The 26547-nt window shown below is 45.4% G+C and overlaps 1 protein-coding gene across 3 annotated transcripts; it reads left to right on the top strand.

The window, feature by feature from the left end:
- Nucleotides 1-816: 816 nt before the first annotated feature.
- On the top strand, nt 817-23295 carry TEF (TEF transcription factor, PAR bZIP family member). Of its 3 annotated transcripts, none has more exons than XM_050325124.1 (5): nt 817-1140; nt 11363-11689; nt 13166-13386; nt 14028-14239; nt 16179-23295. In XM_050325124.1, the coding sequence occupies exons 1-5, from the start codon at nt 1038-1040 to the stop codon at nt 16198-16200; spliced, it is 885 nt and encodes a 294-aa protein (XP_050181081.1). In that variant the 5' UTR covers nt 817-1037; the 3' UTR covers nt 16201-23295. The 3 variants fall into 3 exon arrangements, with proteins under 3 accessions (XP_050181081.1, XP_050181082.1, XP_050181080.1); XM_050325123.1 differs by lacking the exon at nt 817-1140 and adding an exon at nt 5602-5848; XM_050325125.1 differs by having other exon boundaries at nt 834-1140; nt 14028-23295.
- The last annotated feature ends 3252 nt before the right edge of the window (nt 23296-26547 follow it).

The following is a 26547-nucleotide window of genomic DNA, read 5'->3' as shown; positions in this document are numbered from 1 at the left end:
AGCCTGGCAAAATGGACAGGAGCAAACTGAGAAATAAAAGCACTTCTGTTGTAAAATCACACCCAGCAAAAGAGGAGACCACAGCGCGTGTAAGATGCTACTGCCCAGGTCGGGTTCTAATAAAGAGGATCAGACCTTTATCCTCCTGTCTCCAGTCCTTCCCTCCATGCTAAAAACTTCCCTAACAGGAGAGGAGGGGCTTTGTGTGCTCAAGATCTTACTTAACCAGCTGTTATCAGGGTATTTGCAGGGTTCACGAACTCTCTTGCTGTACATCGCTGCTCTGAGAGGAGGCTGTTTGTTGGCTTTTTGATAAAATTATGTGCCACTTAAAAGGAGAAATCCTGCATTTTGGGGATGATGCATACGACAAGAAAGATGTCTTGTGCTGTTATCAACATTGACTTAGGAGGGACACACATTAAGTGTTGCATCACATAAAAATAATGTCACTCTCTGCATCTCAGAGAGCTAAAAAGTTAGCAGGCAGACGCAGACAGCATGTGTATCTCCCCGTGGCAGCCCGCGCAGCTTGGAGCTCCTCAGAGCCTCCCGAGAGCCCGTCAGAGGATCCCTCTGCTGTTGCGTTTGCAGGCGACGTGTGTACCCCCGACAGAGTGCACTTGCTTTTCCCCCTGTCTCCAACGTGTATATTTGTTATAACACCTTGGGAAGGAAAAGGGTGCTGCCTTTGCAAAGTTAGATAACTGGCCCAGTTCTTCGCCGCCGGATTGGCTGGGAGAGGCCCTGTAAAACCACGCTGGCCAGCCGCCCGGCCCAGCCCTGCAAGGCTGCAAGCTATTTCCACAATTGGCCACTTCAGAGTGGGAGAGGGGGAGGTGAAGACAGCCAGGCAAACTGCATTTCCACCAGGCTGCTTCCCTTCCTCCTTGTTTTTTCACAGCCGGAGTAGTTTGGCAAAGCCGCTCTGGGTGCCTCCAAGCCCTTCTTGCAACGCCCAGGCAAGTGGAGTGTAGCGTTGGCATCCAGGCACCTGGCCCTCCTTTAGCCCTGCTGGCACAGCCTCAGGACAGGACATGTCAAGCTGCAACAATCCCGGGGGCCCCACTGCCCTGGACTTTCCGGAAGTCCTGAAGTCCCTACTGGAGTATTCTTTACCCTGGACCAACAAGATGACAGGTAGGATTAAGGAAATACATGCTGGAATTACTGTTTTGATTTCTCCTTCCCTGTTTTAAGGCAAGAAGGGAGCAGAAGACCTTGTATGCTGCAAGCTCTTCAAGGGTGTGTTTCCCCAAAGTGTCCAAGTCAGACAGGGAGTTCTGGCACTGAGCATGTTATGCAGCTAGAAGGAAAAAACGGCTGCAATGGATTGATTACAAAATCAGTCAAGAGTGCTGAGCTTCTGATCCTTTTAATCTCTCTGCTTAGCTATTTCTTGGAAACCCTCAAAGATCTGTGCACAGAAAAGGCTTGTGCATAAATCTACATGCTTATATAGCAAGATTGCCATTCATGTTGTCCCATAGCTAGTAACCACTAAGCCTCCAGACATTGCCTCTTTCCAGATGCAGACTGTCCAGAGAGCCAGGCTGTGTGGGGCAGGCTGACTCTGTGCAAACTTTGATGCTGCTGTTGTTTATCAGTGAAAAGCTGAGGTAGAGAACACAGCAAATGTTGCATTTTCTTTGCAAGAGCATTTCTGTACTCCTAGGCTTTCCCACTCTCAGTGCAGCATCCCAGAAAACAAATGGAAAGGGCCCAGGAGATTATTTAGTTTGGGTTTCTGCTGTGATGAACACTTTGCTTGTGCTGGACTGATCGCTTCTCAATTGCTGGGCATGCTCCAAGAGCCCATCACACAACTTAAGTACTCTCTGGTTTTGGATAGGATGCCACATGCCTTTGGCAAGCTGCTTTTTGGTTGTTGTGTTTTCATGTTCACTGCTGAGTGTTGGGGAGGTGTGTGGGAACACCTCAGCTCAACAAGCTTATGTCTAGGCATGAGTGAGTTGAACTCACAGAAACAAACATGCACAGAGCTCACTCTTTTGTAGGGAGTTGCTACCAGAACACACAGGTAGCTCTGCAGTCTTGAAGGGCAGCAGGACCCAGGAGCAGAAAAGCCAGACACACAGTGTGGAGAGGGACCCTGCTTTTGCTCCAGGGTCAATGGGAGAAAAGGCTGCCGCTGCAACAGTAAAGTGTTCACGGCAGGAAGGGCAGCTGCCTGCACCTGTGGTAATACAGCGATCTCTGTGGCACACATACAGCTCCCTGTGGGAAAGGGAAATAGGGCAAGGGGAGCTGCCATACCCCCTGAGGGGCTCACTTTGTCACATTCCTCTGCTGCTGCCACCTGTGAGCAGTCTCTCTCCTTTGCTGCTAACAGGTGTGTTTATATATCACACTGTATGAAGTCCCACTGTTTGTGAGGACCAGGGCATGTTTTTCCAAGCTGACTGATAACCAGGTAGAAAGCAGACCTGGCTGGGAGGAGGCAGGAATGGCCAAGGGAGGCTCACATGGTACAGAGCCTCGCTGTGGTTAAGCTAAGTTTGGCTGCCTTTCTGGGATCTCTGCTCTCCACTGCCAAGTGGATTGAATTAATCCAAGGGAGGAGTGCTGGCAAGACCTATCTGTTTGGTGTAGGGAGTAGAGGGGAGATCAATGATTTGCAGGGAGAATAATTTAGTCTTAACTCAATGTGACTTTGGCAGCTGAGGGTGCTGTTTTGTGGCAGCATTCTTCTTCCACCCTAGGACCACCCTGCCTCTCAGCATCACCTCCTGTAATTCTCAGAATTGTCCTTTTTATGCTGCCTCCCTCTCCAGGGCCAGCATTCCCATCCTGGCCCTCTTCCCACACAGCTCAGTTCAGATTCTCCTGTATCTCCATACTTACACACCACTCATCTGGATTTGCTGGCTCTTAGGACTCTGTCTGAAATGTGTTCTGCTGTTCAAACCTCCCAGTGGGGCATGTCCCTCCACCCTGTGCCTAGCACTGGGCTGTTTGTCACTTGCCTCCCTGCTGCACCAGAACTGGGCTGTTCTGCATCATCTGGCCCTGACAAGACTCCCAGCAGTAACAGCCAAGGCTGCTGCATTCCTGTCCTCACACCTCATTGTCCTCTTCTCTTCCTCTCAGCTGCAGAGTGAAAGAAAATATAAAAATCCCAAGTAGATCCCAGCTTAACCAAGAAGGTACAGCTCGTGGTGCAATGCCCACTTTCTGCTGGCAATTGCTAGAGCTCCTAATCCCCAGAGGCAAGGAAAAGCTCTCAGAGCAGTCTCTCTCCTAGCTGGCAGGGCAGAGCTAATGCTGGAGTGGAGTGATGTGAGAGGGAACCCACAGGAATGCTCCCCAGGAACTCCCTCCCTCCTGCCTTTGGGCTGAGCAGCTAACACTGTACAGGCTAAACCCTCTCCAAGCAAAGTCACAACTCAGCCGTGGGGAAGAGCAAACCTTAGCACAGTGGAGTGTGGGTAGAAATGTGCTGGAAGAAGAACATGGTCGATCTAATGGGAAAAGCCCTGGAGTAAAAGCTGCTGAGTGGTTTTAATAACCTCCATTCTTACGGACATTACCCAGCAAAGCAGTTTCCATTGAGCTCTGCAGGGGGGATGTGCAGACCCTGTTCCTTGAAGGAGTGTTGTACAGTACCGAGGCACAGCATCACCCCCGGGGGCCACCAGTGTCTACAACAATGGAACAAAGTGACCACGAGAGCCAGAACTGAACGGGAAGCCTGCAGCCTGCCCTGCTTTGGCTGTATCCCCTTGCCTTGTTCCTAGAAGCTGCTCCTTCCTGGCCTCGCTAGGCTGTGTTCTTTATCCACCACCTGTCGGTAGATGTCCCCCAGGCTCGCATCGCTGCGAGCTCACTGCCCTTTGCCGAGCTGTGTGTGCTGCCTCTGCCGTGTGTGGTCCTCCAACATCTGTGTCTCATTGCCCCGTGTGAAGTGGTATCTCCCTTTCACACATGTGCCTTTTCTCCTGCCAGCTGAGCTTGGCAAGGCAGAGGGAATCCATGGAGGGCATGCAGCAGCCCTGGAGCACGCTGAGCAGCGGAGCATGACCTGTTCTGCCTGCTTCTTGCAGCTGGATTTATCAGCCTTGATAAACGATGCATTAACCTGTGCTGTTCCAGCCTGTATTAACAAGGTGGCCCTTTCCAAGCTTACCGTCTCACAGGACAGCCTGTGAGCAGGAGTAGTGTCGGGAGTTGGAGGCAGCAGATTCAGCCTCCCAGTCTAAGACAGAGAAGCAGCTGGAGGGCAGGGCAGCTCCCCGTCTGCCCAGGTTGGATGGAGATGTTGCCTGGTCCTCATTACAGCAACACAATGGAGGAAAACACCTAGCCCATGTGACTTTAAATCCATTCCTTTCCCTGTGGCGTGTGGGGAGGAGTTCAGACCTGATTTCTTTTTTTTTTACCAAGGGTCAGGGCAAATCATGCCTTGCCACCAAAACGAAATGTCTGAGGCTCGTGAAGGGGAAGCTGAGCCAAGCCGATATCCAAGTGACTACCTGAGAGGAGGGTGTCTCTTCTGCTGGCACTTGTGCGGATACCTCCGCTCTGGCTCCTGCGGCTCCGCTGGGTGCAGAAGGGCCGATCCCAGGAGAGGGCACCCTCTCCTTTCCCGGCTCACGGTGCTGGGCGGTAGGTTCGCTGCGGCCTGTCCTGCCGAGGCGAGAGGCAGCGGCTGCTGACAGGAGGTTGCAGCATCTGCCGCTTTTGCGAGAGAATTCACTCTGTGGGAGACGCTCCTCGGTGTCCGCCTGTGCTTTCGGGAACGGACTTGGCAGCATTCGCTCCCTTTGTATGCTCAGAGGCTTAAATCCCAGCGCGGCATCCCTGCTGATGCAGCAAGGACTGCTTGCGATCATGACAACTTGGGAGGGACGGCCCTTCCCCCAGAAGCCCGGCGGTGACAGCACCGGAGTGAAGCCCTTCTCCCTGCCCATGTTATACAGGGCACGCCGCTGTGAGCACCGCGCGGGACGGAGGGAGGTTAAACGCAGGGCATGCAGGAAAGGTGATCTCGGGATGCTAAACGAGGATATTCAAGGTCCGGCCGGGGCCGGGGCCGGGGCCGGGCGGGGAAGGGTCTCGCAGGCGCCGCGCAGGCAGTGCCGCCCTCACGGGCCCCCTGCCGGCCCCGGCCCCCTCAGGTGCCGCCGGTCGCGGTACACGGGCGGCCGGGCGCGCGCAGGCGCATGAGGCGAGCGGCGGGCGCGCGCCCCGCGGCAGGAGGGCGCCGCTCCTCCGCCCCCGCCCACGCGCGCGCTCCCTCCCCCTCCCGCCCTCCTGGCGGTGACGCACCGCCCGCGGGAGGGGGTGGGGGCGGGGCTCCGCATGCTAATGAGCACCACGGAGGCCCCGCCCCTGCACGTGCCCAGGCGGGCGGGGGGCGCGTGCCCGCGCCGGCCGCGGGGAGGGCGGGGCGGGAAGGGCGGGGCCCGCGCGCTCGGGGCCGCCCCCTTCGGCAGACACGAGCCAATCGGTGCGCGCAAAGGGGCCGGGGCGGGGCGGGGCTCCGGCGCTCATGAATACTGAAGCACGCGCCGGGCGTCAGCCGGCTGCGCTTGCGTTGTTCGGTCCGCGCTTGCCGCTTCGCTCCTGCCACCGCCGCTCCTGCCGCCGCCGCTGCCGCAGCCCCGCGCCGCCCGTGACCTCTGACAGCCCGCCCGCCCGCCCGCGGGGAGTATGCCCGGCCGCGCCGCGCACCAGGAGGCGGCGGCGGCGGCGGGAGGACCGGAGCCCACTGCAGCCGGGGGGAGCGCGGGGGCCGCCGCGCAGCAGGAGCGGCGGGGCCTGGCGGGCGCGTTCCCGCTGGTGCTGAAGAAGCTGATGGAGAACCCTCCGCGGGAGGCGCGCCTGGGTGAGCGCGGGGGCGCGCGCGGGGGCGGCGGGAGCGCGCGGCGCCCCCCACTCGTACACCGACCCACCACCCCCCCGTTCCCGTTCCCCACCGCCACCTTCCCGCCCCGCCGACCGGAGGGCGGGACTGGCCGCGGGGGAGCACCCGCGGGAGAGGCCGCACGCCGGGCCCCTTCCCTCCGCCCCGTCCCTCCCTCCTCCGCCCCCCGGGTGGCCGTGCCAAGTGCCGGCAACGCGGGATCGCTCCCGCCTCCCGGGCCGGCGGGCCTCGGCAGCGTGTGGGTGCTTGCGCCGGGCAGAGCCGGGCGCTGCGGGAGCGGGGAGTGGGCAGGGGCCGGGACGTGACACGCTGGGTTCGGTCCCGGGCTGCCTGGAGCCTCCCTCGCCGGCAGACGCGCAGTTGGGAGCAGCGGTGGAAAGGTTTCGAGTCTTGCTTGACCTTAATTGCTGAGAAGTTGCCCGATGAGACGCGTAAACAGCAGATCCCCTCAGATTAGGTTGGGTGATAATCCAGGAGGGTATGACTGGCTGCCTCACATGCAGCCCTGCATGGGCTGGAGCTGCCGCTCTCCCACTGGATGTGCGGGCGGCAGCTGTGTAAATAGCAGGGTTGGTGCTTGTAGTCTTTGCTGCTGATGGCACACTTCTGGGTTTTTTTCTTCACCCGACAGTATTTTTGCCTTTCTGAGTACCAGTTTCATTTTGAGAAAGGGCTCAGGATTGCCTGCACTGCTATAGTGCCCACTGTACTGGTATATAATAAAGTAAGTCCTTACACTTAGGAATTTTGATGTTGAGAATCATTTTTTGGAACAGAAGAGAATATCCAGGGTAGACCACAGCATAAGCAAGGTTGGCAAGATTGTTCCCAGTGAGGATCCTAGCTATACTGTATATCTAGTATTGCACAGTACCCTATAAATGTATCCATTTTGTGATTCTGGTGAGTATTTTTTTTCTTCTTTCTGTTAAAAAAAAGTCAGTTTATGATAGAGATTTTAGTTACGTTGCCATGATGCAGGTTGCTGCAGTACACAGAATCATGAATCTACAAAATTAAGGGATTTCTTAGGATATTTCTGCACCCAGTTCTTTTTAAAGGCAATAGTGCCAGCAGGAGCAATTTAAGTTCACGCATAGAAATGGTGATGGTGGCTGACAGGGATATGGTGACTTTGTCTTGGGGATACTTTTTGTGCCCAGAATCACATGATCTAGCCTATGGAGATATGAAACTCTGAAATTAATATGATTTTGAGGTAGTCCCTTTTTCTAAAGTTAGAAACATTTGATACTTACACTAGATGACCCCATTCCAGCTCGGGAAGGTGTTCAGCTTGAGCCTCTAAACCTTACTAGATAGTGAGTCCATTGCATCTTGATTACCCCTCTCCACTCCTGGTGTGATAAAGTTCAGGTTCTCATTCTTTTAAATTCTCCGTAGATTTCCTTAGTTCACCTTGCTCTGTTTCACTTCACACTTTGTGGAACTTGTTGCTTTCTGTTTATTTTGATCTCTGATGCTTTTCTTGTTTGCATATTTGCAAGACAAAGAATGCCTTGGTTGTCAGAAGGTAATTTTACAAAAGGCTTGTCAGTAGACTTGTTATTCAGCTGACTTCAAAGGATTCTTGTTTATTTTCTATTCCATTAATAATATACAGTCAAAATGTTAAATAATTACTAACTTATTTAATCCAGTGTTGCAGTTTCAGCAAGCTTTCTGAGAAGAGACCCCGTGCCTTTTGGCTGGAATGCCTCTTGACAAAAATACAATTTTCTGTCTTACTCTTGAGAAATGGTATTAACTAGCTGCAGTGTCCATTTATAGTCTCCACAAGCTACCTGTGGGTTTTCCAACTGCTGTGGGTAATTTGACTACCCAGTAAGCAAGCAGGCTTTCTAATCCTGAGCAACAGAGGAGGGAGGTCAGCCAGTTCTAGCAGAATGCCATCTCCTCGAATGCCCTGCCATATACTGGGCATAGCTGACCAGCCTTGCTGGGGGCTGTTGTCATGTACGTTGTAGAAATTAGTTAAATAAAAATAATTTTTTTTTTTTTAAAGTCCTGTGGGTTAAGGGAAGGGAATTGATATTCTGGAGCAGGAGTGTAGGTCTTTTAGATTAATAACAAGCTGCTGCATACTCTCCAAAGGATGCCTTAATCACCAGTTGCACTGCTGTGGCAGGAGGAATGCCTCAACAAACATCACAGTAATGGGCATCAGGGATTTGGAACCCCACAACCTGTCTTGTTCCATCCTCACAAGTGGGACTAAAGATTTATGGAGCAATCAGCCATAGTCTATATAGTGTTTTCAGTATAATTTGACAGTATTTTTTGATGAACAAGGGAAGTTTGTCAAATAAGTGTTCTGGTTTTGGCTGTAGCTCTTGACAGCTGTGGCCAAATCTTTTGGTTGGTTTTGGGTTTGGTTGGTTTTTTGTTTTTGAGGAAAAACCAGGATGTGGAATAAAGCTCTTTTCAGGCTGCTGCTTTTGGCTAAAACAGCAGTATTTCCAGCAGTTCAGTAACTGGAATGGTCTACTTAAATTACTGAGCATAAACTGGTGTGCTCCCTGTTACCAGCAGATGTACAACCCAGTTAATAGGTCACAGTAGCAGAATGAGGGGGCTAAATCGGACATGAGCCATCGGCTGCAGAAGTACAGTCCAGATTTATCAGGGTGACCTTGAATCGCTGCAAATGGAGCCTCTTAGGATACTGCAGCTCTACGGTCAGGTAATACCTGTTTACACTATAAATATCTTAAGGGAATTAATGTTTCAGGCCCCTGTGCTGAGGCAGGCAGAAACATCCCCCTCAAGATGCAAGAAGTTAATTGATATTTCATTAGACATCATGTGCACAAATAGGATGTTGTGCGGCAGAAATAAAGATTAAATGAATTGAAAGAAAGCCAGTGGGAAAATGTCAATGCAAAACTGATCATATGAAGGTTTTACCATTTGATGTATTATATTTGAAGTAGATGGGCACCCAATATGTATGTTAACCTATGATATTTTGTTTCAGTTAGAAGTGAGGGAGGAGAGAGATAAATAGCACAGATAAACAAAGACAGCACTGGGAGACCCAGTGTTTGCCAGTTGTCAACTCAGCAAAAGAACACAAAATTTCAGATGCTTTTCTCATGGGGAAGAAAACTCTAATCTGATGGGAACCAGGGGCAATCACAAGAGGAAGTTAGAGGAACCACAATTTTTCCAGGTTACTGAAGGACAGCAGGATGATCGTGCACATCTAAAAGGCATTTAAAGATCTAAGAAGAGCCACATACTCCACTAATGTAGTCCTTCAGCATATTCCTTCTGAAAAATATTAATAATAAGCCTTATATTCGGTCTACTAATCATTTAATGTTTCTTTTCTCCTCTCTTGGAGGTGTTGTATTAGATGTTGTGAAACAAAAGAACTCCTGGCTTATATTAAAACTTGCAGTGGTATACTATTGTTTTCAAAAGTAAAGGATTTTTTTTTTTGACGGACATTTGCAAGTTTTCTATTATGTTAATTAAAAAACAGTTACTTGCAAAGATTTCATTATTGTCACTTGCATTTGTTTCGTTGATATGTTTACTATGATATCATCCACAACCTCCAGTGTAAATCTGGGTTTGGTTGTGCTGTGCACTATGCAAACCATGGAGAAACACACAACCTCTGATTCACCCATAAAATGTTGGTTCCAGTTCGGTGGGGTGTGCTTCAGTAGTAAGTGAAATCATCCTTATATGTGGATTAGGAGCTGTTTAGAAACATTATGGCTATTTGCGTTATGACTGTTAACCTGCATGTTTGCTTCGCCCAAGCAAAGGGTAGGAAAGTTGCAAAACTCCCTGTAAAAAAGGACTTTATAGCAGGAATAGGAGCTGGGAGATCACAGTTCAGAGGCAGCAGTGTGAAGTGGCAAGGGGAAAGCCAAAAGCTGCAAGGTGATGTTAACAATGCTTAGGTCTGGGAGTCACTGGTCTGAATTTAACACATCCTTTAGGTACTTGCTCTTAGTCCCAAGTTGGTGGCTGTTGAATACTTTCTGAACTGCTTAGTCTAAAATCAGTATCTTCTTTTGTATATAAAATATTCAGAGTATGGTAGATAATTTACTTTGTATGGCAGCACTGTTCTTTAAGTCATAAAAAGCTCTTTCAGTCTCAGTTGCACACCAGCTAAGGCAACAGCGGAAGGAGTGCCACTTCTATCAGAATAGGTTTTATATAAATAGGCTTTTCTGATTTATAGCAGAGTTTCACCCCCACTTCCACCCCCGATAAAGAACAATGCTCCTTAGCATATTGTCTAGAAAACCCTAATGCCAGAAATTGGTGCATTTTATCGGGATAACCTCTGTGAATGCTGGAGATCCAAACTAGTCCAGGGCAAGTCCTTGGAGTCCCTGTTTCATTAAACTGAATATTTGTCTGCTTCCATGGTAATACCCAATTTGCAGTTGTTTAGGGCACGACTGGTGACCGTTCCTTTTGACAGCAGTGCTGGCTCAGTGCTGGCAGCACTAGCGGTGCTTCTGCAATGCCTCCTTCAGTGCTCATAGAACTGCATGGCTGCATGGAGAACGGGATCAGGAAAATGACTTGGATTTTTAAATTATTTTTTTTCTGCCAGCTTATTTTTATCTCTTAAATTATGTAATTATTCCATAACTTGAGTTTTCTGCTTGGATTCTGTCCCAGACAATTGTTAAAATTCAGTAGCTATGGGGAACATAGAAACAGCCATTTTTCTGTAATATGTGCACTGTAGCACAGTAAATGGAGAAAAATTCATCAGTCTCTTGTGACTTGGGGGTGGGATGTGGGAGTATTCCTTATTAGACATCTCCCCAAAGAGTGAAAATTGTATGTAGGTACTCTGAGCTATCTATAGTGAGCAGCACTTGGAGCTATTGCTCTGTGTGGACATGCTGAGTCATTTCAGAGAGAAATGCTTCTAAAATGCTGAACAATAGACATCCAGGTCTCTGGTGTCCTGTGGACCTTTTGACTGATTTTAAAATGTAATCTGAAAACCCGTATTCCTTTCATATTTGTATTTAAATTATTGTTCTGTTCCTTCCTTCTTCGTGCATAGAATAAGCTACTCTGCTTCCTTGGAATTTTCTTAATGGCTTCCCATTTTTTTAAATGTCTTCTGAGATGGGCATGTGAGAAACAGACAGTTTTGCAGTGACTGGTTAATAAGCTCCATGCAGTACTACATCACGCTTTGAAAAGTTACCACAGCAAAGATGCTGATTTTCAAGGCTGCTCAAATGTCTGTGGTCCAGCCATCACAAGGGGGGGGTTAGAGCATTCCGTACGGAGTTACAAGTGAATGCATCAGTGTTGCTTTTCAACAGCTGATTTTTCCAGATCATGTCATGCGCCAGAACTATTAGCTTTCTGAATTTCCTTTCATGTAGATTTTGTTAGACTCTTAAACCTTCAGTCTCTCCTGTGCTTCAGCTCATACAGTGACCTACTTGTATCTTTCAGATAAAGAGAAGGAGAAGATCAAGCTTGAAGAAGATGAGGCAGCAGCTGCCAGCACTATGGCAGTCTCGGCTTCCCTTATGCCGCCCATTTGGGACAAAACTATTCCTTACGATGGCGAGTCTTTCCACCTGGAGTACATGGATCTGGATGAGTTCCTGCTGGAGAATGGAATTCCTTCCAGCCCTACTCACCTGGATTTGAACCAGAATCCACTCTTGCCCGTGGCTGAGCTGGAAGGAAAGGAGTCTGCCAGTGCTTCCACTGGTTCTCCTGCATCATCCTCCTCCACTGCAGTTTACCAGCAATCTGAAGCAGCCTCCAGCACAGGTAGATGGAATAATACGGTACTCTGAGGGATTTCTGTTGTTCTCATGCTAAAAAGTGCCTCTTTAGGTCAAAGAGGAGACATGCCAACCTGTCAGTGTTGCCTGGGGCAGGTTAAGTGGTACAGACATGCTCAGTGTAGAGCCTTAGTCCCTGTGTCAATTCATGACAATGCTGCCTCTTCTCTTCTTCCCCTCTCCTGCTCCTGTGAAAAATGAGTGTCTATCAGTTTGCAGTGTGTTTCTCTTTTGAAATTAGAAGAGCTGAAACATCAACATAAAGTATTTGATTTCTTGGAATCGCTAATCTAGTGAGAAGCCAGACATGTTGAGAAAATATTTTCTCAGGTTGTTTTACAACAGATTTGACAGCTTGTCACAAGTCATGTGTGCTGCCTTGGTCTGCTTGGGTGAACTTATACTAACTTAATCTACCTCAAATAACAATATTAAATAGAAAAACACTGAAGCACTTTTTCTGTGGTAGTCTGAAATGTGAGAACAGACACTTGGAAAAGGTGTTTTAATGATGCAGTTTGATGTTCTGTGGTGCTTTGAAGTAGGAATAGGGGAACACAGAAACAAAACTATACTTAAATAGTACTAGAAAACTTTTACTCTGCATTTGTAATATGGAGATCTTGTCTATTAAGGAATTCAGCAGCTCAGTTTGCCCTAGATTTGGAGTTTAAACATGATAGCCTCTAAATTTTCATGGTATTATTTTATGAGCAGGCTTGATAGCGTTTTGCTCTGGGCCTTTTCTGTGAGTCTGTGAGAAACGCAATGTGGCACTCCTTCCATAAGTCATAGGGTGTGGCTTTTTTCTGGGTGGTATATGAAAAAACTTATTCACTGATCAGTACTGCAAATTGCACTGACATTTACAATTCATGTATATGAAGTTTGTAAACAATAGATTAATATGGTAAAGTTCGTATGAACATGATCAATGTCAGACAGTCTATTGGTACATTTGTTACTGTGTGGTAAAGAAGCAGAATAGTGTTACATTTGTAACAAAACCCTCCTTTATTAAGTCATATCTTTGGAAATATAGTTGTCTGATCTTCAAAGGTCCCAGGGAGTGGGACCTCTGGGCAGGCTTGTTTCTGTAGGAATTTCTGTGGTACAAAACTCAGATTGATACAAGTTTCTCCCTTCTTACTCCTGTTGGAGGTGCTTCTTAACTGTGCAAAGCATATAATTTTTGCCAAGGAAGTATTAACTCCTGTCCTGCATCTGTCTCCTCATGTCTGTTAGTCTGGCATATGTTCCTAGAGTTATATTACAGACTGGACTGTGAACCCTTCCTCTGTACCAGCAGCAGTACAGCACCAAGCACACCTCAGGAAAGTACCAAATGATACTATTAATTATAGTTGCTCACAACAGGGCAATAAATAAACACATAAGTTGGCTTCTTAGTTGATTCTCTTCATGCTGCTGAATATATTGTAACTTCTCCTGTTGTTGCCAGAGTCCCCACCACAAAATGAGAGAAATACTCCCAGCCCCATCGATCCTGACTGCGTAGAAGTTGAGGTGAATTTTAACCCTGACCCTGCTGATTTAGTGCTGTCCAGTGTGCCCGGTGGTGAGCTCTTCAATCCTCGCAAACACAAGTTTACTGAAGAGGACCTGAAACCACAACCTATGATTAAAAAAGCCAAGAAGGTTTTTGTGCCAGATGAGCAAAAGGTAACAGATTTATTGCTGCAGACTTCTTTAGGCCTTGATAAAAGTTTCCGACTTTCTTTGCAAACACTTCGACATACACAGCTAATGCAGTATACCTATATGATTGGGCAGAAGCACTGCCAAGAATAGAACTGGCAAGCCAACTGCTGCGCTTGCTGTTTTGCAGGTTTTGGTATCATGAGATAATTACTGGCCAGGAGCAACTGATCATGCTGTAAACAGAAATTAGAAGAACTATCAAGTCAAGTCCTCATCACTTGCACTTTTGAAGGCCATTGTCTATATTTACCTGGCATCATGTCTGATCTGGATTTAAGCAACCCAGACAACAGAACAGGTTGTTTTCTGTGGAAGTTCATTCCTGAACTGAAACTAAGTAAAGGGAGCATTTCAGTTGGACAGCTTCGTAGTACCCAAGTCTCCTAGTCTCCTTAGTTCTAGCAGTGCACTTGGTTTATCCTAAAACAAGACTTGTGTAAGGATAAAATCTTACAGTACTGCATTGCTTCCATTTTGATGTCAGAATCCTGCAAACCTATGGAGGAGATTCCTCATATAGCAGTCAGTGTGAATGTCATACAATAAAGAGGTGTCTCTGATACAGTTTTCAGTTTGGCATCTTTATTTTTTTTTTATTACAGGATGAAAAATACTGGACAAGGCGAAAGAAGAACAACGTGGCAGCCAAGCGTTCCCGTGATGCTCGGCGGTTAAAGGAGAATCAGATCACAATTCGGGCAGCCTTTCTTGAGAAAGAAAACACAGCCCTGAGGACCGAGGTGGCAGAGCTGCGCAAGGAAGTGGGACGATGCAAGAACATTGTTTCTAAATACGAGACCAGATACGGACCCTTGTAAGCACACCCCTTTTCCTTGTTAGGGCTCCTTGTTCTAGCCTCTTAGACTTCTCTGCCTTCTGTAGAGACTCCCAGAAATAAAGTTTATGGAGGCTTTGCCATTTTACATCTACATTAAAAAAACACAACAAAACACAAACAAACCTTGTTTCTGTTGGCACAAATTGTTCAGGCCCTTTCCTGATCATTGTGTTGCCCAAAATCTGTGTGTCCATATTTACAACTTTGTTTTTAACAATGATAGAGCATTTTCTGATGTCATACAATAGAACAGATTCACCTGTCGGGAGGAATAAATGTGGATCCCTCCTGACCGGACGGGGCTTTTGCTATCTGTTCTAATCTTCATTTTAAGTGGAGAAAGAGCTTAGGAGAGTCTTCTCCTCTTCTCTCTTTTCTCTCTTTTTTTTTTTTTTTTTTTATTTTTTCAAACTCTTGTTCTTTTCTCTTCTCCATTCCACCCACCTCTCCCAGTAAAAGTGTAAAAACCACAATTTTAGGGTATAAGTAGATGTTGCTGGGCAGCATCATGAAATTGTTTCCTCTCCCATTCAGAGGCACTAGAAAGCACCTGTTGTATAGAACTCTGTTCCTGTTGAAGAGGAATAGGGGAACCTTTAGGACAGAAAAATATTCAATCTCTTGTAAAAACAGAAGTATTGCGAGGTTGATTCATGAGTGTTATGCAGAACAGAGTCAGTGCAGTTCTGATTAAAATACTCTTCAGATGTCTTGGTAGGTTCTAATCCTGGATAACTTGCAGAAACCAAGGAGAAAGAACAGTAGTGAATCACTCGCTTTACGAATATGGACAAAATAATTTGCTGTGGGTTTTGGGCTGCATTTCTACCACCACTCCTCCTTTTTTCCTTAGAGGAACTTCTCTCTTGAATTGCTGATAAAACAGCATGTTGCACTTAACTGAGAAGTAAGGGAGATGTAGAAAGAGAGGTCTGGCTCATTAGGCTGAACCTTGAGTCCTGTCTGTTAAAAAATGGCCAGTACCTTATGCTTTGGAAGAAGAGGCTTTTTTTTTAAGAAGTAAACAAGCCACTGTTACTTTACTGCACCTTACCTGTTGTGCAAGAGATTGAGAAAGAGTTTTGGTCCTTTGCCTCCTGAACACTCTATGGGATAAGCTACACCCACTGTAAACACGAACAGTTTGCCTCACTATCTCTCCTGTGTAGCAGCATATCTGGTCTCTCCATGCTTGCTGGTTCTCTCTCCAGCATGTTTCCTGATAGGAAATTAGCACACAAGACTTGCCCTCTTGGAAGTAATTCATTCTCAGCACCAAGCACTGCTTCAACAGTATGTGGTGTTAGAAGAAAAAAAATATGTTGTGTGTGATGTTGGGACCTTCTACATGACCTACAACTGCAAGAACCAGAAGCTTTACCAGAAGTATATGTCTAGAAGTCCTCTTAACAAGAGAAGCTGTCTTAATATAGTGGCTGTGTCAGAACTCTTAGGCTATACTTCCTGGGATAATATTTATATTAAGGAGTAAATGTGGGATAGAAGATGTTGAGGCTAGTTTGCAGTTCCTCTATTGAAATGTGAAAAGTATATTTAAAAAGCATTGGGGTTTATTTTCTCTACTAGAGACTTCTTGCCCAACTTGTCTTTTAAACTTCATTTGGAAATTGGTATGAGTTTAGACCAACTGTGTGTTGACTTCTTAAGGAAGTGGAGAAGCAGGCTAATCCAGAATACTTAATGTATGCTTTGAACTATCTCCCCTTCTGTTATGCTCTTAATTTGACTAGAGTGGCTCTTGATGCAGTGTTTGTTGGTCTAATTTCTTTCAAACATACTAAAAATTGTCACCCTTTCAGCAGGGGTTTTTCTTTCACAGGGTGGTTTGTGGTGGTGATGGTGGGAAGTATGTTATAAATAAATTGTCACACTTAACACTTTGCTTTGTTTAAAGTGACTTATCTGATTCCGAGTGATGCAACTTTAAAGACTTTTAAAAACAAAGAAACTAAAAAGCACACATGAATCGCCAGTCTTCAGAGTGAGCAGTGAAATCTATGAGGTGTCCCAACACAAACAACTGACGATGACCCTGCCTGCCTCCTTGCCTGCAAGTACCCCATCTGACTACCCAGGGCTGGGCATGATGAAAAGTGCAAAGTCTCCTTAATTCTGTATATGACTTTCTTATCTGTCTTTCTCACTATAACTATGAACTACAATAAGCTTACCTATTGGGGTTTTGTCAAGACAGTCAAAGTTCACGTATCAAAGTCTGTTGACAGCCTGTGTGAATAGTGACTCTTCATTTCGGCACTCGAGTGGAAGAAAAGAGGGAGCTTTAAATGAACGTGTCTGTATATATAAAGAACTGCTATGTTTTAAGACTCTTTTCCCTGCAGTAGAATGAATTTTATTTAATACTGCAGCTCACTTCTGGTACAGTGTAGCATACTGTGGAGTACTGTGAGTGCAGAACTAAAGACACCAGGAAAACAGCAGCCTGTGATGTGTGAGACTTCAGTGCAGAAAAGTACAGCAGATGGATTGAAACAAGGCACAGTGTGCCATACAGAGAGTAAGAAACCTCTATCAAATGACCCATGTAACAGTAAACTGGTCGCTTTCCTTCTCCACAGCTACACTGCTGTACCCTGCCTTTTCCTTTATTTCGTTTATGAGGCTCACTTCCTTTTATGGTATCTTGCTGAAACAGGATCTATTCTTCTGTTAATGATTTAGCAATCATGGAAAAGGTGCTATTCTGAGCTGCTGATCCCCAAGACTTTTAGCAGTTTGAGACTACCAAAGGAGTATTAGCTCCAGCAAAACAATGGCTATTAGCTGCCAAATTACGCTGTTCTGTCTCTTGACTGCAGGAGAACTGTGGTGGTGAAAGAGTACTTTCTTCATCTGTTTTATAAAAGTGAAACAGCCAGTGATCTCCCAGAGTTACAACAGGCAGCTTAAGTATCAAGACCGGTGTGCTGGCGTGGGAGGGTAGATGAAAGCTTGGACAGATTACGGGGATGTTTATTGTGTGTAGAAGATGGAGGAAGTAGGTGGAAGTTCCGTTGTAAGAGTTTCATCAGCATAACAAGAATCTGCTCTTATATTAAGGAAGCTTAAAATCTAAAGAAGTGGGAAGAAAAGCGTGTGTGAAGAAAAAGAGTTCTTAATTTCTAGGAAAGAAATACAGGACCATGCTTTAGCCAAAATGGGGCTTGTACGACAAGAGAGTGTTGATGTTTGGGGATTGATAAATAGCACACACCTCAAGAAAAATAATTTTGAAAGCTTTCAGAAGCACAAGTGCCAAAATTATGAGGCATGACTAGTTACCAGCATAGCTCAGCGCTATCATGTTGAACAATTATTTTGACTTTGTGTTAAGAGATTTCCCCCCTAATTTCGGAGCGGAAAGGCAAAGAGAAAAATGTGAGAAGAAGCAGCTAATGTTGTAAACTTAATTAAAAAAAAAAAAGATAAAAATTTCAAAAGCCAGTATTCATGACCAGTTTTTGACAGCATAACCTTTGTAAAGAGCATATATATTAAATATAATTATTGACCTATCATTTTTAATGGACCATGTTCTGAAGTCAGGAAAGTGTTTTTAACTTTTTGCTGGTTACCAAAGTATACTTATAAGTGTATTATTATAATTTGGGATTCTAAAGATCTGAGATAACTTGGGATAGTCTTATGAAATAAATGAATAGCTTAGTTCCATATTGCTCAAGTGTCAGCATATATCTCTTACCTGCATCAAGTATTGCTGGTTTGGACAGATATCTTTTGTATGTACTGGTTTTTGTTTTATTTTGGTGATAAAGGCCAAACTATGGATTAAAAACAAACAAACAAACCAGCAACAAAACAAACAATGCTGACAGCATGTAAATGTAGCAACTTTTTACATTCATAATTTCTAAATTTTCAGTTAGTTTTGGTTGTTCTTGAAAGTCATGCTTCCTGTTTAAATTACAAAGCTAAAGGGTATTGTAACTGGGCAAGGAGTTGCTAGTCCTTCGTTTGGATCTTACTGTGCTTAGGAATATCTTTTAAATACTTACATATTGTGTACAGGATCTGGTTTTGCAGTATGTCATGGCATTTTAACAGCAAAATATTCAGTCACCAAGATTAGCATGTGCAATTCTATAGTTTTATTTCTGTTATGTTAAAAACTTACACAATGGAAACCAACAGTGAATGTTCATTAGCTCTTTCTCTCAGAGAAGACTGTTAACAAACTCTTGTGCTTCCCTGTAGGACACTGCAGATTTGCACAATCTGTGATTCATGTGTCTACGGGTTGCAAAACTGGAAAATCGCACTTTAGGATGAGTGCGGCTCAACTTTTGTAGCTGGAGAGTTTTAATTTTTTTTTTAATTATTTTTTTGTGTGTGTGTTGAGAAGCAGCATCTTTAAAGGTAGATGAGAAGGTAGTAACTATTTAAAGGAGTGCAGATATTGCCAGGCAAAAATACTGTGCAATGCTGAATTCCTTCCTCTGTTTTTGCAGTCTCAGGAAGTTTACTGCTTCAGAGCTCTCTGCTCCTCTCAGAACAATTAGCTATATCATCTTGTTCCTTTGACTCTGATGACAATCCTATCTGTAAGTGATAACTTGGGTATGTTTTCATAGTGGTCATAAGAAGACCAATACTCTTTTAGTTCAATTTGAACATTAAAAAATGCTGAATTGACACTGTTAGAGTCTGAAGTTCTCTAGCTTTGGAATACGCTCCGTAGAGGCCATAAGTGTGCCTGATGTCAACCTACCCCATTCCAGCCATAAAGGGACCATCTCCAGGGGGAGAAAATAAAGGGAGTGTGCACCTTTCAGCATCACCACAGAGATTGCCAGGAAAGAGCAGTTTTTAACAGATATGTACCTTCATTAGGATGTGGATTGACATCACATGGCCATTTCACAGTACTAACTTTGAAAATATATGAACTGTGATGAGATTAGTGGACAATGAGTGTTATCTTACTCTACAGAAGAAACAGGCTATGAATAAATGATGCACAACATTTAATACAGTATTGCTTTCATACATGGTTTTCTAATCTCCACATAGTTATATCTCCTTATAATAATGTAGGTTTGTATCTAAAAATTCCCTACAAGCTTAATCTTTCACCTGTTGCCAAGATCTGCTCCCACTGAAGCTAGTAACAAAGATCTCATTAACTCCCACAGGAAAAAGTCTTTACTGTCACGTGGTTATTGTGAAGTTCTAGCAAGTGCTGGAGTCATGGGTGTCTTTGCTTTACTGTGGAGCATTCTGTGCTGGGATCAGGTGGATGTATCTCATATTGCAGGTGTAAGGTTGGTAAACTGGTCCTACCACTTGTTCATCTACATAGTTAGTGATAGTTTTGGTAGTGTACTATAAACTTGCATTGGGAGAAGTGGTTTTGATTTGGTTTTTTTAAGCGGCTTTTTGCAGTTCTTCCAGTAACATTTTATGTCTTTTCTGGCAATTCTCCATTTCCTTGCTGTGCTGTTTAAAAGCCCAAGGTGTTCTAACTGTATAAATCACTTTCAGCATTATCTGCAGGACTGCTACTAATTGTACCAAATTAATTTCAAGCTGGGAGGTACAGTGGAAGGCCAGCAGCATTGGGAATACTGTAATAAAACCACTTGTGCAGAAAAAAAAATATTTTTTTTGTAGATAGCTGAAATAATGGACCTGCATAGGAGGGAGTATTGCTGCTTCAGTCTTGTAAGCCCCCTGAGCATAAGAAGGCTTCCTTTGGATCAGGTGTTTTCATTTTTAGTGAGAGAGGAGGCATCTCAGACCTTTGTAAAATCCAGACAGGCTTTTGTTCTCCTGTATAGTTTTAGCTGCTAAGCACAAGATGAGAAATGCAGATTTGTCTTAGTGCATAAATCTCATATTTTTGGCAACATACATCTAATCCATAAAGAGTAAAATCATTTGTTAGTGCTAGTGTTTTGCCTTTGCAGCACTACAAGACTCTTGACTGGCTTTCTAGATGTTCAGATAATTACTCTGATCTGTATATCTGCCACTGTAACATGATGAAGGTAGGTAAACTCACAGGTAAAGACTGGGAGAAAAGTAGAAAGAATAGGCTTAACAGAACTTCTGTGGAGATGCTAACATAATGCTAATTGAGAAATTACAGTTATTTAATTCATGATAATGCAGATTTGTCATACAGATGTGATTCGTTAAGTTTGATAGTCTGCAGTTAGTTTGATGGACTCACCCTAGTGAGTCACTTTTGGAATACAAACTTCTTAAAGTTCAGACACCTACAGGGAAAAAGGAATCCTCTGAGGAAGATACATAGAGAGTAATGCAAGAATCTGACCTGAGTTTGAGATTGCTAAAACTGACACCTCACTGTTTACAATTTTAGGCCAATTTGTATCTCATCAGTTTAGCATCATACTGAAGATAAGTACTTGTTTAGGTCTTGGGAATCTCCTTTTCTTGGTCTCGCTTCCACAGTCCAGAAGAAAGTGAAAGGAATATACAGATAGGGAGGAGAGTTACTGCAGAAGGGCACGGAAAAAATAGCTGTTGCTTCAACTAACTGCGTTGTTGCACTGGGACTTGACCCACTAATGCCAGCTGGTAGTGCTGTGTCATGAGGAAATAACTCTCTGAGGCCCCGATCTTTTAAGGCCTCAATTCTGCTATCATTTCTGCATGGGATGAGCCCTGTATCTGTAGAGAACCATGTGGACTTCACAGAATCTGTTCTTGAATGTGAAGCTCTGCCCAGGCAGTCAGCTGCAGAATTGTGTCCTTAACGCACTGTCACTTGTAGTTATAGGGCTGTTGATATTAAGTGTTACTTGGGTGCCTGTTACGTAGCCAAAACCCTTCTTACTTCATTTTCCTAACTAAGGCATGAGCAGAAGCCCTTTGCTGTACAACATCTGTAAAAAAAATTAAAAATGTACTTCACATACGTCTAGTAAATTAAGGCATGTGATTTTGGTCTGTGGGTCTCAACAAACTTTGCTCGTGTACCTGCCTGAATGTTTTCTTAGATCTGCAGCTACGTCTCAGTGAGAAGGCATGGTGGGATTTGTTTTCCCGAGGGGGCACAATAGCAGGTGTCATCTGTCAGGCTGCAGGTGACCACTTGCTACTGGCCAGGATCATGGATGGATGCATCCTCCGCACTTTTATGTGAAGTTGTCTGAAATATGGTGATTAACATGATTATTGGAATACTGTATTTTGTATAACTTAGAACATGTAAATACACTTTTAAAACTAATCTGTTCTATGAAGTAATAAATAAGTGCTTCCATTGTAATATCTGAATATTGTTAATGCTTCATGTAGCTTGATTTGGGATTATTTTTTTCCTAGAGAACTACAGAAATCAAAACAAAGATTGATGTTGTGGAATTCTAGTCTAGTTGTGATGCTTTCTATCAGCAAAAAAATGTTTTAATAATAATAATGAGCTACTTAAGCAGAGAAACTGAGATTTTGAGGGAATTGATTCTCTTCCAGTCTTTCTTTAACGGTAGTCATGGATTACACTCATAATTGTACTCTTCCCATCCTGTTAGCTGGACAGTTGATTTGTTTGTGAGTAGCATTTGGAAAGTGGCAATATTAAATTATTTGTAAAGCTTAGCGACTGAGGAAAATTAAAGCTGGGTGGTTTTTGTTGGGTGTGGGTTTTTTTAACTGTTCTGTGTTTTGGCTCAAACAAATCTGTCTCCACCCTTCAGCCAGACTGCAGCAAGTTGTAGTGAAACACTGAGTGGCTGTTACTGAAGCTCATTTGTGACCTAGATAGTCTACATCTTTATTACTTCCATTATGTACATAGATGACACAGGTTTCCTGTGGTGTGGAGAGAGAGAGAAAGTGATTAATGACTTGTGGTTTTGCTGAGTACATGTTCACTGGATGCTGCACAGCTGGAACTTTCATCAGCTTTCATGACCTTTTCTAGCTCGTGTTAAAAGGAAGAAAAAAAACCAGCTAGGAAATATGAACATTTGGGTTTTGAGGAGGAGATGAGATTGATCCATCAGCCTTCATGTAAAGAGTGATGACACTTTCTCCAGTCATAACACAACTTCTTTGTCTTTAATGCTGTACTAGAGTAGTCTCCTCTCTGGTAACAGCTGTGTCTGCAGTGTTCCATAAATGACAAAGCCACATCTTTTGTAGTGGGCAGAGACAATGGTATTTAATTTCTTCTATTTTTTTTCCTCCCCTCTCAGTGTCTCTAGGCTATGAAATAGCTAATCATATGTGCAAGTTATTCTGAAAATTCTGTTCCTGTAAAGCTTTTTCAGACACACACGTTTTTTAACTAAATAGTTTGAGGGAACTCCTATCTGCTATATTTGGCCTGAAATTCTGTTGCCTCTTGGATAAAAGTAGTTTTTTGTCTTCAGATGTGACACTGATCTGTCCCATTCATTCAGTGGGATGGATGATAAATCTGCACAGTATTTATATAAGATATAAGTCTGATCATAGTTTTACTGTGTGTTAAATTGTTTAATCTCTTGGATGTCTACTCCTTGAGGTTGTCTGTATAATTCCCGTAGCTGCTTTTTGAAGCAGTCCATCAAGTGCATTTGAGATCATTCTGACTGAAAGATTCTATAGAAGTGAAAGAGATAATAAAGCTTGCAAAGCAGCTGGGTAAAACTGTATCGCCATAAATGGTTTTAATTTATATATGAATCTTCTGTCCCAAACTGCTTATTTTGTACATAAACCTAAACACTCCTGGCAGCTGATGGGTGAAAATAAAGGTGCTTAAACAGCAATCTAATGAGGAAAGGGCATTTCACTATTACAGAGTTGGTATTATTTTATATTTCCATTTATTACACTTTTTTAAATGTATAAACCACAGATTTGAATTCTCAAAGTCTTCAGCTTGGATTTTGTGAGTAGTTTAAATCCTCTCACCTCTCTGCTCGTAACTGGTTTTTAAGAAAAAAGAAACGCTTTTGTTTAAAATGTAAAATTTTGACTGTATTAAATTCTGTTAGTACCCTTCCTTTTTAAGAAATAAAACGTATATTCCACTATGCTGAGATCCAGTAATTTTGTTCTCTAGAGAGCATATTGTGTGCTGTACACCACTGCTGCCAGCATTACAGCTGCAATTTCCACTGAAGCTGGTAGATACTAAAGCAGCTGATCACCTTTTGGGAGTAGGTTCTCGCTGTGCATTTTCCACATGTTAAGTGCGCTGGTAAGAGGTATACAATTCCCTGATTTTATTTTCTGGATTAACTGATTTCAAAAACTTTGTGTTTGTCCTGCAGTGACTCTTAGGTGAACTCTCTCAGGTAGGGGGAGAAATCTGACAAAAGTCAGCCACAGACACTCAGACCTTGCTTTGTCTGTTCTGTTGGGGCTGACAACATCAACAAAATATTTAGAATTTACTTTAATGGGAAGTAAAGTTCAGGGTAAATAAGTTTTGGCCATGAGAACGGCTTTCTCCATGCCTTTTCATTTTTTTACCTAAATCTTGGTTGCCTGTTTGGTTGCTTTGTTGAGAGTTTTGGTTGGTTGGTTGGTTTTTCATCGATGGGGTTTTGGTTTGTTTTTTTTTTCAAAAACCGGTGCTTGAAGATTAACCTGGTAAGGAATCTGTATATTCACTGCATCTGATTGGGAAGGAGAGCTTCCAGAGAAGGCTGTGTTCACTTTCTTTGGCTTCTTACAGTCCATGATATTTCTATCCAAGACACATGCTTTCAAGGTAGGCAAGATCACTGGTGCTTCAGTTTAATCTCCAGAAACTGCACTTAGGCAGCTTTTGTTGGATCCTTGCTTTTGTAAAAGGTATCTTGTATGATTAGTGATGGAGGCTGTTAGCAAGGAAAAAATTGTCAGTGAGTTGTTTATCCCTGACTCTCTTCCAGAGCCATGGCAGGATAGGTGACCCAGGCAATTTGTTTATGAAAGCAAAAAACCTGCCTCTTTAGAGGTTTGGGCTTGACCTCTACCACATACCAAAGGCCAAGGACTTGACATGGCCAAGCCAAGGAATTGCACTAGAAACTGAGTAGATCCAAAGTTGTGTTGGATGTATCCTTCTGGCGTTACCTGGCCTTAACACAGTGGAGGATAGTTGGCGTCTTTTCCCTGTTGCGATGGCAGCTGGCAGCAGCACCAGTGTTTGCTATACAGTGCCTTCTTTTCAGGGAGCTTGAACATTCTCTTGGGTGCGTGGGGAGCGAATTTATAAATTAGCTAACTGCACTTTATATTACTAGTTCCCTTTGGAAAATGTTGCAGCAGTTAGTGATCTGAAAGACAGCAATGGAAAAAATGGCAACCTCTTATTCAACCTCCTTCCTGTTGTGTGCTGGGGAGATTTGCTGATCTTAGGACTTCAGATGTACTCAGTTATGCTCCTCCTGACTACTCCAGATCCACAAGAGTGCGGAAAGGTTCTGTCTCTGGTTGGGTCTGTAATGGCAGCTGGAACGTCTTGGTCGAGAAATGTGCAAGAGCTGCATCCACCACACTCTTCTGGATTTTTTGCTTGCTCTTGGTTGTGGTTATTGACTGGACATGGCTGTTGAGAAAACGTGTCTTAGGCTTCTAAGGAAATTGGGAGCAAACTGACAGGGAATAAAGTCAGAAGCTGATGGTATAGGTATGATAGATTTTGTGGGTGGGTGGGTGGGGTGTCCCTGGGAAATAATTGCAAAAGGGCAAATGGGAGCAGCCTTCCTCCCCTCAGGAAAGGTGAGGAAGCAGAAGAGGCTTGGGAGGTAGCTAGGCATAGAACAGCAAGTTGCTGGCAGTATTCCAGAGGTTGTAAGAGGGGAGTTCATGTACCTTATCCCTCTGTGCTTGATCACAGGTTTATGATTAAAACCGGTTCTTGAAACATTTTGTTCTCAAAATATGCTTCCAGCTTGCAAGAGCAGGCTCAGCACGCCAACCCTGGTCGAACTCTGGAGCAGGCAAGGCTTTGAGCCAGATCCCTGAGCCTGTTCCATGGTGGCAGTGTGGCGGCAATAGGGCCACGCACTCGCACTGCTCTTCTCCAGGCTTTGTGCTGGGGGTGCACCCCCTGCCTCAGCACTGCTGAACCTGTTCGTGCTTGGGAAGGGTGCGGGTGGCTCCCCAGGAGCAGCTGCCTCAGCCGTTGTTGTCAGCAATGCATTCATTTCATCCCTCTGGCTGCTTATTTGCTCCTAGGGCTTTATCTGGCGTAAAATGTAAAATACATAATTTGAGGAGAAGTAGCCTCCTCCCGTTCTCCCAGATTCACGTAATTGCCGCAATCCATCGAGCGATGGGTGCTGCGGTCCGGCACGCTGCTCGCAGCCCAGAAAAAGGGGCCGTTTCCAAGTCTTTATGCTGCGGGCAAGGCTAGCTGTCCTGCCCCTGCCGCAGGACGCATCCCGTGGTGTGACAGGGTCCGGGAGGACGGCCAGCCCCGGCCGGGCAGGGAGCACCGCCCGCCGCCCCGCCCGCCCCGCCCGGGCCCGCAGCCCCAAATGGCGGCCGGGCCAGGCCGCGCCGCCCCGTGCGCGCCGCCAGGTGGCGCTGCGGCCGCGCGCACCGCCCCGCCCGGGTCGCGCCCGCCTCAGGGCCCGCGGTGGCCTGGGCAGCAGGGGGGGACCCGGGACGGCGGGGCCGGCTGCCATCGGTTGGGGTGAGCAGGCAAGGAGCAGCCTCAGCCTCCTGCTGCGGCGCCTGCTGGGCTCTGACAGCTCTCCGCACCCCCCCTAGCTGACCCCCCCCTCCTCCCGCAGCCCTCACCGAGGATCCCGCGCCAGGACGGCTGTGCCCGACTGACCCAGCACTGAGGGGACAAGGGGCAGGCAAGAACAACTGGTCACAAGGCTGAGGGTCACGTCGTGGCAGTGCGGGCTCCGTGCCACGCTGAAACAGGGATTTTGGACTCCTGTCCTTCTGATCTGCCTGCGTCAGGACATTTAGGGACCATCCAGGGAACGTCCTGACCGCCTCGGCGTAAAAGCACCCTCTGGCTTCCCGTGGTGAAGGTCCACGGAAGCCTAAAGATACGAACAGTAGCAGGAGTGAGTGCAAGAGACAAAAAGTGTCTCTAGTGTCCCCTGAGCTCCTGCAATAGGGAAAATATCACCAAGGTCCCAGAAGGGCACTGCCTGCCACAGTGAACAACAGCTCAAGCTCCCCAGGTTGCTCCAGCACACTAAGCCTGAGGCAAAAGCTTCCCTGGCCCTAGAGCTGGCTTTGTCCTGAGCCTGTCAGCAAGGCAAACCAGCACACCCAAATCTAAGAGCAGCAGGAGTGGCCCTGTTCCTCCTCCCCTGCCTCACTCCCAC

This window comes from Myiozetetes cayanensis, unplaced genomic scaffold (genome assembly GCF_022539395.1).
Source record: "Myiozetetes cayanensis isolate MyiCay16 unplaced genomic scaffold, myiCay2020 scf3, whole genome shotgun sequence".
Taxonomy (NCBI): domain Eukaryota; kingdom Metazoa; phylum Chordata; class Aves; order Passeriformes; family Tyrannidae; genus Myiozetetes; species Myiozetetes cayanensis.
This window is presented reverse-complemented; position numbering and strand designations above follow the sequence as displayed.

What these genes read in the sequence shown, in the direction of transcription:
- TEF (XM_050325123.1), top strand. Translation starts at nt 5,674, where the DNA reads ATGCCCGGCCGCGCCGCGCACCAGGAGGCGGCGGCGGCGGCGGGAGGA. An exon ending in TCCGCGGGAGGCGCGCCTGG is followed by an intron (nt 5,849 to 11,362) that starts GTGAGCGCGGGG and finishes TGTATCTTTCAG; the next exon opens with ATAAAGAGAAGGAGAAGATC. An exon ending in GAGACCAGATACGGACCCTT is followed by an intron (nt 14,240 to 16,178) that starts GTAAGCACACCC and finishes CTTTGTTTAAAG; the next exon opens with TGACTTATCTGATTCCGAGT.